Consider the following 14823-nt stretch of genomic DNA (forward strand, 5'->3'; position numbering starts at 1 on the left):
TTAATTCATTCATCAATTGATGTATTATTTTATCGTTTAAAATTATTTAGTCATATTTTTGTTTTTATTAAATCCCAACAAGTTCCATGCATGACATCATTTTTAGTATGATCAATAAAATCATTTAGGTAAATGTTACCTATAATAATGCTTTACAGTCAGATTGAACATTGCTATGGGATATTATTACCCGTCATAGAAAAGTAATAAAACAAAATGAAAATATTAATTTACCTTATTCGCTTTAACCGTGTGCAATTTTCATGCTTTGCGACATCTAGTGTTGATTTATTTAACTACAACCATAAGATAGATGTGTATTGAAATACGAACATAAGAAGATAGTATTAATGTTTTCACAACAGATGGCAGTACTTATACTAAACAAGTTAATGAAAAGTGTAAAAGAGATAGTGCGATAACATTTGTATTAAATAGAATGAGACGCACATTCAACTCACACAAAGAAAATTTCACCACACATCGGCATTTATCCTACGACATACGACAAGAAAAGAGAAGTTGTAAAACAACAACTCTGTTCGTTGCTGTGCTTGGTTTTCTATCAGATGTAAAATGGACGGGCGGTCGTGTTGCTGCGCGTTCGCTTGCTCCGCGTGCTCGTTATAAAATCGATGTTTATTTTGACGTGAATACGAATATTGTTTACGCGATTGTTCGACTTCTTCGGTGTTAAATTACCATAGAAGATTGTGTTGTGTTTGTGTTTTTTCTATGACGCTAGCGTTCACTTCACTTGCAGTGATTTTGCTGATAGCTCACTCACCGGTGGGTGCGCGCGTGATAAACTGCGTGTTCGGTATTTAAAAAAAAGGCGAATAATCGTCTAGTGTGGGTGTTTCACAGTACCACGATGCTGTGCACGGTGACATAGTGAACGTTGAATTTGACCCTGACCGCTGACAACCATGTCTGGTCGATCGGATTGCAGGAAATTTGCACCAAATATCTTTAATAAGAGCAAGTGCACTAATTGCTTCCGACAGAAGGAGGAGCATAGTGCTGAAGCTTTGGAATCTAATCGGGTAAGTTCTGTTTAAGTACCGAATCTATTCGACTCAATCAAAAACACTGGGACGTGATACGTGTGTGGGTGTTTACATCGAGTGTATGTGTGCGTCGCCAATCCACTCTTCAGGTGTTGATCTAACGGACAACGGTCGTCAAGTTAAAAAAAGCAAGACTGTCGTTTCATAATAGTTTTGTTTAAAGAAAGCCAAGTCTCAATAGTACTGACTGGTTGCAATAAAAAGATCTGGTGATAAAGATCTTTTTGGATCCAAATGTTATACGCCTACCCCCATGTTTTTTTTTATAAATACTTAACTATATTATATAAGCAAGGTCTTTGTTAATTTATGATTATACAAACGTGCTATCACTATCTGATAAGAGTGACGTAAACAGAATGAAATAATTTTATTTAAAAATGTCTTTATCGAATTTCTAGAAAATAATTTCCTATATCGTAAAATTATTTTTATTAAATATTTTAAAAATCGATTGCACACCTAAATCATTATACACATACAAATATAATTTTAGGGGCAAAAATAAATTTGTGAATAAAAGTTACAATATTTTATTTATATAATTGTATTATATGTAATTGTAGGCTTTAACAAGTAACAGTGCAAGTCTAGACCCATTCATAGACACGTTTTAGCTTTAACTAGGACATTCGCTGTATATAATTCTAAACATGATACGAAACAGATAATAAACGTTACAATGAAAATTTTAAATTAAGAACAAAAATATTTAAAAAAAGATTAATTAACTATACGAATGCTATTTCTATTTGCACATTTAGGTAGGTACTGTATAATTTGTATACATTTCGAACCTTTTCCATCTAATATAAAACCTGTCTTAAATACCCGGTACGATATTTCCGTTGCGAGGATGAAAGGTTCCGGCGAATTAGTAATTGATAATTATAAATTAAATATTAGCAGAAATGTGATGTCTGATTTAATTAACTAAATTTCATTAATTTTTATTTATATTTAATTAAAATGTACTAAACGTAAATAAATAACAGCAATCTTTATATATAGGGTATACGTACTATTAAGATAATTTTTTTATATACTTCAACTTTGCTTTTGTTACTGAGTCACAGATACAGTGTGATAATTACAGCTTATGAGATGATGTCTACAGTAAAAAAAAATAGCTGTCAATCAAGACTAAAGAATTAGAAATGTTAAAATAATACAACTCTTGGTGTAACATGTAATTTAAAAAAATACAACTGGGTGCAAATTACAGTATAAAAATAGATCTGTTCAGAAACGCATCCTGTTCGATGCGCTCACGCAACGGGATCACGGGAAGGTGCACACTGACCTTCACATGTCTCACAATGATATTAAATCCTAAACATATTCAGTATTTCTACTCGATTAAATTATACTAAATTTAGTCTAGTCTATCTGTTGTGTTTTAAATTTGACTTTAGATTTTGACAACTTTTTTTTTAAGAATATAATAATATTATAAATATGCTTATAATAAAGCAAAGATATTTTGTCATTGTCATTGTATTAATTTCACCCCTGCAAGCCTGTACGGTCCCAAGTATTTTTATGTAAACATTATAAATTATATTTTAAATTATCCTTTTTTTTAAAACATAATAGGGTTTTTGACAACGTATTTCCGACTGTAAGTAAATTCACGACGTAGTGTGACGGAATATATGCTATATAAATATTCTTATCAAAATACGCTAAAGTTTAATAGTAAATATTTATTTAGTGATTAATTTATTATTTTAAATAGTAAGAATACTTACTGGCCAGACGAAAAATAAATTGTTTAATTAAAAACAATACCATTTGTTATCGGAAAGGATTGTTATGATATAAAATGCACGTATTTATATTTACTACATGTAAATGATAAAATTCATTAAAATTATTATTATTTCAAACTATTTAAATGATTATTATATTTAACACGGGGTCGAGGTAATCAGTTCTTCGTTATGACTACAATAATGAATGTTTTTTACATCTTTGTCAGTGCAGAAGACAAAAATAAAACAAGAATTTATGCAACAAGGTCGAAAATGTATGCATTATCGTGCTATTCGAATAATGATATGCCTACATGTTCACAATGGTCATAAGTTTTATTTTATATAGACAATATTAATAGTTATTTTACTAATATACGTGTTTAATTAAATTGTGCGTTCGACTTTCGCCCCCAGGATACAGCAATCAATTAATAATCGAAGTCAAGATATACTAGCAATTTTTTTATTTTTCATTAAATATTTTAATAGGTTGTGAGTTATCATAACCCTTATTAATATATGTATACAAAGATGGGGCGGTACTACAAAACAAATAACTTATAAGAGAGAACATAATACATAAGTACGTTATCAACAAATAGCAACAATATTAGTATTTGCGTATGGTCTAGATCGATATGTACTATATTTGATTATATTTTAAATGTCTGAGAAGTATATGTTTATTATAACTTCGTCATAAAAAGTCAGATAAATAAGTCTTCTGCCGTCGACTGACAATTATCCGACCACAATGTTACGTACACGCGTGTTACACCTGTTAAAACAAATTCAATTACTAGCATTAGCACTACGTTTCGTTCATTAATATAGTTTAATTAAAAATAAATACATATATAGAAAAACCGGTTTCAACCGGTTTGCACCAAAAAATCTGTCAACAAAAATATAAAATTCGTTTTACGAACTATCGAGTTCGAATAAATGTTATCTATCAAGTGGAATCTCACAAAATAAAACACCTACAGAGAATTTTCTTAAAGTTTTTTTTTTCTTAGTAATCTGGTTAACCTCATTTGATATTGTTTGAGTTTCAAAATCATATTGACACAAAAAGAAAGGCGATAACTCTTCTATATAGATACGTAACCCAATTGAGGCCCATATCACTTTAGTAAACAAATAAAATGAGAGTTTTTAAAGAATACGTTTTGATCGTAAACGGGTCATAGGTTGAAATTAAAAAAAAACAGGTTTAGCTTAGTCTTTAGTTTCCTACCGAGTAGAAAAAAGTCGTAACTCAACTGGGTTTCGTAAAAGCAGGATTCAAGGAATTTTTGTGATTTTAATTGCATTTGTTAAAAACACGATTGATATTCATTCTATAAATCTGTATAATTACAAATTATCAGCTCATCAATAAATACATTAACTTTAGTAATAATGAACGATTCCTTTGTAGATTTATCAAATGTTTGGATATCTCATAGTTAAGATATGTCAAGGATAATATTTTGAGATATAAGGTTAGGGAACAGTTTTCAGATTGATTTAAACAAAGACAACTAACGCCTCACAAACTTTGTACGCAAAATATTACATGAAATATATATATAATGCTTATATATATGTATACAAAGATATATGAAAGATTGCGAGAACATTCCCAAGCAAAATGCTGTTTTTACGAATAAAATTAAGAATACAAGTTAATGTCCTGTTTTCTTAAAGTGGACAAATACATAATATACAAAGAATTAACACAAAACAACTCGATTTGGAATACGTGACGGGATGTCAAAGGCAAGGCTAATCATGTGCGGAGAAACACAACCAACACAAATTGAACCTTATCTCGCAGCGCGCTAAGGATGCTGAGGTTATCGTGTACTCGAAATGAGTACTATTTATAATAATACGGAAACGTCAGAACTTCAAATGGCGCGGTTCGAGCAATTATCTTGACAAATGCTTCGCTAACGAAGCAGGCTGACATGTTCCATATTTGATGCGCGCGCGCAAGGTGATGCGACCAATGAGAAGCTAACGATCGACACAATGAGCTCTTACTTCTTCACTAAATAGAATGCTATTTTTTTTAGTAATGTGCCGGTGAAAGTTTGCTTATTAAACAAATGTGTTAGCATTGATCACTTCATTATAATGTTTGAATACCTCGATGGATGTAGTGAGACTGATTGCCGAAACGACGCGTGTCGATTTCGCAAATGTGATCATTTTTATTAATTAAATTAGTATATTTTTCAAAACCTACTATTATTGTAATTGTAAAAGTTTGTAAGGATGTATGTTTGTTTGTTACTCATTCACGTAAAAATTAGTAAACTGATGAAATTTTACAGTAATATAACATATAAACCAGAAGAAAACATAGGCTACAATTTATAATGCTTTTATGTAATTTCGTAATAAAATAACAATAGATATCAAGTAAACCGGGATGGGTCGCTAGTTTCTTATAAAGGCTTGAGTTACTAGATTTTAAATATTTCTTTCTCAGTTTGTATTATGTTTGATCTTGTTTATGATCGCATGCAGCATGTGTTCAGCGTGTATGCAAGGCAATTTACAATTGGACATCTTTGTAACAGTTAGTTGAATGAAGAGTTAAAATTATGTGATAATGTAGTTTTTCCGCTCTCGTGTATATTAGTTTACCTTAGACTTTGTGTTTGTTTAAGAAAATTCAACTCTGTCGGAACAGGTTTAGGATGTTTTCGGTACAGCATGGCGCCGACGAGCCACATTTTTGCGGTTAATGCGTAAGCGCAAAACGCAAACATCCATTTAGTACTTTGACACAGTTTTCGTGCTGTACATTTAAAACTCAATATAAATGCTTATTATTAGCATTTAGTAAGCGTTGATGACCCTGCGTACTAAATGTTTACGACTTTAATAGTGTAAGTAAACTGTTATTTGTACATCTTGACATACTTCAAGTCTATAGTAGTATCTTATACAAGTTAGCCGACTGAATTAAAAAAAAAAGAATAACAGTCAATTCGAACGCACCCGCTAATTCATTCTGTTCAAACTCGTGTTCTCTAAAAGGCGCCATAAATCTATCAGGCAAACAGCTAGGATTTACTCAACGTAAATATTTACTCTAAGCAACACAGCTCGACTGCGACAGAACCGCCGGTACGATTCTGGGTCGACTATGAAAAAAACTTTAATACGAGCAGCCGGCTAACAATGACGCGGAGATGAAAATTAAAAAAGAATAAATGGATGATGCGTTCCATTGCTACATAGGTGGCTAGTCGAATTCGAACTTCAGACGAGTTACGCTGTCAACTTTTCTAGTCTCTTCGCATTAGAATAGAGGAAGGGACAGGGCTCAGCTAAGGCTGGCCGGTTCAAACCCGTAGTGTAGTATAAAAAGGAGTGCGTGAGGAATGCGCCGGCGCGATCGCCAGGTGCAACGGCCGCACGCCCCGCCCCCGACTGGCATTTTTGTGCGCGCGCCTAATACGATATTAGTTTGGTAATCAAATTTGGCGCCATCCCCTTTTTGGGGTTGGCTGAAAATGAAAGAGCGAGAAGATTCGTCTCTATGCTTTATCTTATCTGCATCTGGTCTCAGTATATGCACTGTGTATCTTACTAATAGAACCAATTTATAGTCCGGCACGTTAGCATTTTATTGAAGCGAAATTTACACCAGATTATCTGACTCGAAATGGTGCGGACCGTTAACAATACAATGGGTTGCCAGCGAAATAATATAATGTGGGTCGCTGAGACACCGCCAATGCGAACAATTAAAGTCGACACCTTATCACCCGCTTGTGGCGACAGTCTAAATCCAACATTCCGTTGTTGCCCCTTTTTTGGGTAAATTGCCGTAACTTTGTTTGTTTGTTAAACGTTTATCTGCGAAATCTATTCGTGACCTATAACCCGATAACCCGCAGATTACAAAAGGCAACTGCGTTCTGCGTTCAAGTCTGTATACATTACTATACGTACTGGTATGGTTTGTTTCTCTCTATATTTTTGAACTTATCTCTAATTATTTTGGATAGTTAGATAAATAAAAAAAAATAGAGAATGACGGAAGAACCCTCGTACGGCTTAGGTATCGCATCTATGGAATTAGTTTAAATTGAGAAGATTTTTCTTTTTTACCATCCAACCTTACTCCTTAAAATACACAAACATCTACGGTATTAAAATTCTCGATAAAATAAATAATTCCTCACTAAATCTTCAATATTTGTTTTTTGCATAAAACACTATCAGAAGTTACCATCCAGGTATTCCATTAAAGTACTGACATTTTTAAACCGAACTTTGTTTAATAAGTTTATATATTTAAAATGTCGTGTTAAAGGTCAATCAGATAATTAAATCGCTTTAAACGCTTCAGCTTATCAGAATAACCCTTCAACGATTTTATTACGGGTTACAGAAAGAAGAAAAAAAAACGGCAATAAAATTTGTATTAAAGTACTTTAAGTTCGATGTTTAAATTTTACTCGTTTATTATTTTTAATCTGTTATTTTTTTAAGTAAATAAACAAGTCCGTAGACCGGAACGTCTAATGTGTAATATGATAGTGTTGTGCTTCGGTTTTCGTCGTTTATTTAAGCACGTTGTAAAGCAAACGTAACTCAACACTTGTTTGATGATGTGACTTCATTAGTTAGGAGAGATTCCCGCGACTTAATTCCCATAGATTTTAAACGATTCTCGCTTGTAAGGTCTTATTTTTCGGAGATTGTAACTTTATAATTAAGATTTTTTTTCAAAGTTACTAACATAGCAATATCTCCTTATGTTGTCCGTTCATGTTTGCCTTTAGAGATAAGTGTGACATAAAACAAAATGTTTTCACATCGAAACGAATGTTTACATTTCAAAGTTTTCTGTTCATGCGGTAAAGTTCATTCAACGTAACATTGCCGTGTTTGTTCGTGCTGAGAAATGAAATATTACATTCAAGTATGTAGTTCAAGGGTTTCCCAACGTCGTCCGTAAGTCGGTAACTGACAGATAACCGTATAGTACACATTTTTACCTCGTTCCTGATGTTTTCACGACAAACTGACACTTTGACAGGTAGCTGTGAAAAAAAAACAACGTTTGTTTACGGCTGCCTTGCTTTAGCTTTTAGTTATTTTTTCTAGTCCACAGATAAAGCAAACACGATGATTGTTGAGCGCTTGGAAACCCACATTGTTGCATTTTTTAGTGGAGGAATATTAGGCTGAATGGTTCACTCACTGTGTCACTTTTTATTTCGACTTATTCAAGTAAAAATCCTTATTCTGAAAAACATTTAAGTAAATACATTCACTTCGATACTCATCTAAACAGTACTCAATATTCTAAAAGCGTTATTTCTATGTCTGAATGTACGTAACTTGTTCCGCCCTTTGTACGTTGTAATAAGGTATTTGACCTTTTGATGTCCTTAAGATAAGTTGATATGCAAAACCACATTGCGATGACGTAACACTCGTACCATCAGAAAATTTTAAAACATTGTTTATCTTGTAATAACTCTTATTAGGTAACTCACGTCTGAGAATCACTGTACAATCGTACTATGATGTAAAAGATAAGAATTAAAAACAACGCTTAATATAAAACATATTTTTCTTATAATTTAGTATCACTGTGGCGCATATAAATATGGGTATTTTCACTGGATAAAGTCTTCCAAGATCAAGACTTCCAAGGTCAGCAGATCTAATACTATTCGTCCTGAGATCACCGTCTCATCTCGTTGATCCGTATAATTGCTGGAACTGTCAGTTAAAAAAGCTAAGAACTCGTCTGATTTCCGTGGAACTGACAGCGATACATGTCTTAGAATCATTTGCAAGGCATCACACTTTTATATCGTTTCCATGAATCATTGATGGGTCTATTTATATTTATGTAAATAAGTTAACTTGTATTGAGAGTTGCGTTTAACTTAACCCCTACCACCGCAATCTGTACTTAAAGTTAACAAATAATTATTATTAATAGTTAATTATGCATAGTTCTAATAACGCTTGGTGACATTTCATTTCATTTCAAACATAGACTAGACATCAAGATGTTACGAAATTTTAAATAATGACATTCAGACATTTCATTGTGCGCATGCGCATCCCACATAACAACCTAATGATTGTCCTTTGTACTATACCCATTCTTAGTCGTTGTATTGCGTTACACGATAGTAAATCTCGGACTATAATATATGCTTCAAATTGAAGTTTACGAGCCGCTCTGTCTGCGGACGAGCGATGTCACATATCAAATCCACGGAACCCGTTCCCACAACTGCACCTGTCAGATTAATGCTGGATATACGTCCGAACTGAAGGTAAACATTATTTTTTTCAATATGCCGTGGTGAGAGCTTAAATATTTACAAAGTTCGAATCTGGGTAAGTAGTTCCGTAATAAATGAGGATTTAAGTTAACATAAGTGTTTACATTTAAAAAAATGTTTTCGAAAAGCTAAAGTATTTGTATATTTATACATGGATGAAATGTGGAAATTAAAAAAATTGATATAAATAAAAAAGAATACATTTTTATTTACTAAAATAATCGAATGATCATAGCAAGCCATTTTATCTAGCCAGAATACTGTCGTAACTGTAAGATTTTATTATAGCGTTTTCTAAGTCCAATTTTTACCGCCATAAAATTTTGAATTATTTGAAAGAGGACTGAGACTAATAATTATTTTTATAAACCACATTTAACCTGCGTTTTGTGGAATTAGCGCTAATGTGTAAATAGCTTTATCTGTTCAATGGGATTCCAGTCATTAACATGTTTTATTTACAAACCTTATCTGACAAATGTTTTATGAGTCATTATGCGTTTTTTATACGTGTATTTATGTAGCAGAGATACGGGATAGTGACGCGTAGATACGTAAATTAAATCATTACGAAAAAAAAATCGTTTCTTAACCGAATATAAAAACGTCAATATGGCGGCGATAAAATGGCGAATATAAACAAAGTGTGCAATATGTAAGTGCGTGTGTTCATTTATGAGTTTATTTCGTTGTCGTGTTATTTTTTTTTTTAAATGTCAACTCTCTCCTGGCCCACGGTAATGTCTGATAATCTGCTTTAAATACCGACACGAAATTTCAATGTTGGTTTTTAAGATAATAGAAATAAAGTCCCGAACGAAATTTCAGAATGTTCCATATTTTAAATTAAGAACACAGTTTTTGTCGTTTTTTTTTTTGTTTTCTCTGCGTTCACGATTGCGAAGATGGAATGGATGATTGAATTTGTGCAATAAATAAATTACATTTAAAAATCGAACACGACTAAAATATCTATTTTATTTGAATAATTAAAAGAAATATGGTTTCGCTTTTTGAATTACATATCATAAAGTTATAACAAGAACTTCAATGGCCATCGCCACCATCCGGTTAACACGTACCGTTAAAATATAAATCCAACATAAAACTTGTAATTTCGTATTGGCATTTATGTCGACCATAATTTTATCTCGGGGATCCAATTAATAATTGAGTATAATGCAGACTTACTTCTATTAATGAGATGAGATTAAGCTACATTGTTGTTAATCCCATCATATTTAATGGTGGTATACCTAGCTTCTTAAATATCCTCAAGATATGTCTGCTCGATCGTTCAGAAATTTTAGGCACGATTTATACTGATAGCTTTATGGAATCCAAAATATTGTGTACTAGCTGTTACAAGTGACCCGAATTAAATACCTAGTAGGTATGTATGTAGTTCTAACGATAACATGAAAGAAAATATTTAAGCTAATTCTGACAGTTTTAGTTCGTTAAGTTATGGTTCAGGCGCATCAATATTGTCAACTTTATTTCTTGATTTAACACAAAAGACAAAAAAGCGTACCTACAATGCGTTTATTCGCTCCTTATGCAATGGTACAGAAAATTACATACAATTAATACTGGAACGTACGCGTCTCCCCGGCGCCGTTCGCTACTTCTAAGCCATCAGAATGTTTAATTAAACCGCTATTTACAACTAACTAGTGTACCCGAGCTAGACTCTAGAATGAGCCCGAGGCTGCTAGAAGACGTAATCTCGGGCCTTGAATTGATGGACGGTCAGCCCACCCCGTGATAGACATTGAAGGTATGCTATCGGGAAATTGTAATTCTATGATTATAAAGTTGTTTTTGTAAAAATAGCTAGCATTAGTTTTATCCATAAATAATTATGGGATGTGATACTGTATTCTCAAGAATTTTCTTCTAGGATAAATGTTTAAATTATACATTTCACAAGGGTACGTATTACATTTATTTATGTATATTTGGACTATGAAATTGCAAACATTTTTTGGCCAGTTGATATGGTTCAAAGTTCCACAAGAAAAAACAGATATCTCATTGAAAATGTAACGAATACTGAAATATGTGAACAAAAAAGGCAGACTTTGACCAAGACTAAGCGTAATTATCATTATACTAAGTGACTCAAGCACACGTACTTAAAATGAGATATATTGCCTCTTTATATTAGTATATATTAGAAAGATATAACCGTACTTAAGATTATGTTAAAAATATCTTTATTAGTCGTAAAGAAATAAATTGATCCCCTTTCGAAGAAATTGCTTTTAAACTTAATAATATTCTATTAATAATTTTATTACGATTGCTGTTTATACCTAACTAACTAGCCCAATTAAATACTAGTAGTAATGTTTCGAAAAACAATGGCGAGTGAAGTTGTTACATTTTTTTTATAAAAAAATGCTTCTATTCAGCAATGATCGCAATTAAACGAAACATTCGGAAAAAAATCTGTAGACCTATTAAGGTTGAGAAAAGTTAGTGTAATACAAAAATCATTGATTAATTTCTTACTTAGCAGAATCAATTGCACATATATTTTAGTAATAATACATTATAATTATATCATTACAATTCTTCAAGGAAATGTCATCAGTTGTCATATCAATATTCCTCGTAAAATGCGTTATATTTTGATAAAAACAATCAATAACTCTTGAATTAGCTTAAGATATAAAAACGGCTTGTAACGTACTTGTGTTTAAGGACAAAATTATCGCAGATAATTTGCAAGAAACATTTGACTATCTGATAAGGGTCTTGGGAAGTTTAGATGCAAGGCAAGATGGACTATTATCGTCCTTTGGGGAGGCCTTTGTTTAGCAGTGGAGGTCTTTCATCTGAAATGATGATTATGATGATATTTTAAAATGTTACATTTTGTAGTATAATTGCATATCATTAAGTTTGTTTTTTTTTAGTCTGGTTAAGATGTATTAGTAAATAAATTGTAAATGTTTACATCATGATCTCAACGTTGCTAGCATGTAACTAGCGATATAACTTCCATTAGTAAATAAGAAACTATTTACAGTATCAACTCGGAGATAAATGAGTCCATTTTGAGTAGTCAACATAATGTGACTAAGCTTTTACTGTTTAGAATATTCAATAAGATAATAACTACCTACGATTAAATTTGCATGCTCATAATCTTTTGAGTTTAAATTATAAATACAAGCAAGTGTAAATAAAAAAAATTCTGTTATCAAATTTTTATTATGTTTATGTGTTGTATTTAATTCCATTGTTATTAGTGGGACGTTGCGATTTTTGAGTAAAAATATTGGAGGCAATGGAAATATTTCGATAGTCATATTTAATGTATTCTTATAGAATGTAGATTCTACTGACATTCCCCTGCTGATATTCCACTGCTCCTCTACTATGCAATGCCTTTTAATAATTTTGTTGCACCGTCGAATGCAGGAAGTGTTTGCATAAAGGGGAAGTGTTCTGCATTATCCATTCATTTTATTACCAATGCACTGCTATGAGATCTATATTAAACTGGCTCTCGTATAAAATATACGCATATAGATTTATGTATAAAATCTTTAACTCTGTATTAAATATTATGTATGAGCTATGAATATACTAGATGGCCCCGTGGTTGAATCGTGTGCATCTTTATCATCAACCGATGATTGACAGTTCAAACCTAGACGAGAACCACTTAATTATTGAGTAAAATTAATTTCGTGATCGGCTGTGAAGGCAAACATCTGACCTGCATGTGTCTAATTTGGAATAAAATTCTGCCATATCTGTATTTAAGAATCCGCATTGTATGAGTGTGGTGGTATAAACTTCAACTTTTTTCCCTCAAAATGGAGAGATCTAAGTCCAGCTGTGGGAACTTTCCGTTGTACATTTTTACCGTATTGAAAAATTTTGAGCTGCTATTATGACGAAATCATAATTAGTCAAGGAACCGTATTTCGTTGTTCATTTGTCGTAATCAAATCATCTCGCCTTATTTGTCATTGCGAAATGCCAGGTTGATTGTTCATCGCAATATCGCGGGAACGCTGCGCGCGATGCGCCTGCGCCGGGATCGTGTTACGACACTGTCACCGCCATTGTTTCGTTCCAGGCGAATCTATCAACACGTTCGGTTCATTGTTTCGTATTTATACTGATGTTTACTAATAATATCTCGTTTACAAAGTATCGCATGTCAATAAACAGACGAACTCAAATATCAATTGTTCCAATAACAAAGGATGTAATTCCTCGTAGACATTTTGTTTTGAGTTAACAAGATAAATATGTAACGAGATATTTTCTAGATCTGACACCTTATTAGTTTTTGTAAAACGTGATCATGACTTATTTTCAATCAACATGTTGGGCATCTGATAGGAATAATTACTACTACGCTGTTACTATACATCTACTAACAAGTTGTAACGGTCTAAGAACCTAAATTGGCGATTAGCACTATTGTAGGTTTGCTGTCATGATTGCCGACAGGACAGTTTTCGATATAATATAAGGGATATTAAAGACAGAATGAAAATTATGTGTATTGATGTCAAACCACGCTCGCGTGTCGCACGATTATGAACAATCAAATGTTCTAAGTTTGTACTAATGTAACCTCCCTGGTGCAGCATGCAAAGTATTAGCATACCCGCCGGACGCCTTGCCCACGCGCAATGCAGCCAATCCATCATAATCGCTGCTGTGTGCGTAAACTGAGCCATTATAGTAACCGCCATCATAAATTTGCAACGCGCCTTCTTACACACGATTCGAGACCTTGCACCCTTCGATTTTGGACGACTTTGGATTTATACAAGTTTAAACTCAAACTACGTTCAGCTAAAACTAGAAAGCTAACGCCGATTATGTCAAGAAAGTTTTGAAACGAAAGATACCGATAGAAATAGGAAAGGTTTATACAAACATAGGTTTGGTAACTATAAATATAGATAAAAATACCGCGTTGAGCAATCCTGGGCTAATTGATGTTGCTAGATAAGTAAGTAATAATAAAAAGGGTTGCATATTAAGTTGCATTGCGTTCGCTCAGGTAGATAAGGAAAATGCAGATTAAATTGTTTTTGAAAGAAATGACACCGTGTCATGGAAAATTACCGCAAATAACAAATTACGTTTTTTAATTACTTCTCTGATTAGATATCTAGTGCAAAGCAAACGGAGCTAAAAGATTACAAATAAATTATAATCTATCACGGATATTTAGCGAGATATCCTTAAACATATTTAATTTCTTGGTTGGCGTCTATATAAAAGTGAGCTCATACATATGTCCACAACCAAGTGGAAGCTGTTTTTTTCTCATTTAGATTATTGCTGTTCAAGGAACCAGATGATGAAGAAGATTATCAAATTCGGCCATAGAATTATTGACATTGGTGTAGGTGTTTTATAATATGGCAAAAACTAAAGATTAAATTTTACTTGACTATGTCTTAACATTTCCAACCAATACAAATACTAAGCCGTTATCAAAAACGACAAAAAAACATAAATTTACTTATCTCATACTTTATAAGCAATGTTACTTAACCCAGTTTGGTAGATTAGATTGAATTATTATATTTTATTTATTTCTGTAAATAATAAACAAACAGTCTTAAGTTAAATAAACTGTATTATACTTGAACTTGTCACTTTTAGGTTGTCCTTACTAATTTGATAATG

At 32.5% G+C, this 14823-nt stretch overlaps 1 protein-coding gene across 3 annotated transcripts in view; it reads left to right on the forward strand.

Annotated features, from left to right (window-relative positions):
* Positions 1-521: 521 nt before the first annotated feature.
* The window catches only part of LOC124533598 (protein outspread), a 243973-nt gene continuing 229671 nt past the window's right edge, over positions 522-14823 (forward strand). For 2 of the 3 annotated variants that reach the window (XM_047108984.1, XM_047108986.1), the window contains exon 1: positions 523-1046. In XM_047108984.1, coding sequence (XP_046964940.1) covers positions 930-1046 — 117 coding nt within the window. In that variant the 5' untranslated portion in view covers positions 523-929. Of the gene's footprint in view, positions 1047-14823 lie in introns of all 3 variants that reach the window. The other variant, XM_047108985.1, reaches the window with a different exon arrangement.

The sequence above is a fragment of the Vanessa cardui genome, chromosome 11 (assembly GCF_905220365.1).
Source record: "Vanessa cardui chromosome 11, ilVanCard2.1, whole genome shotgun sequence".
Lineage (NCBI taxonomy): Eukaryota > Metazoa > Arthropoda > Insecta > Lepidoptera > Nymphalidae > Vanessa > Vanessa cardui.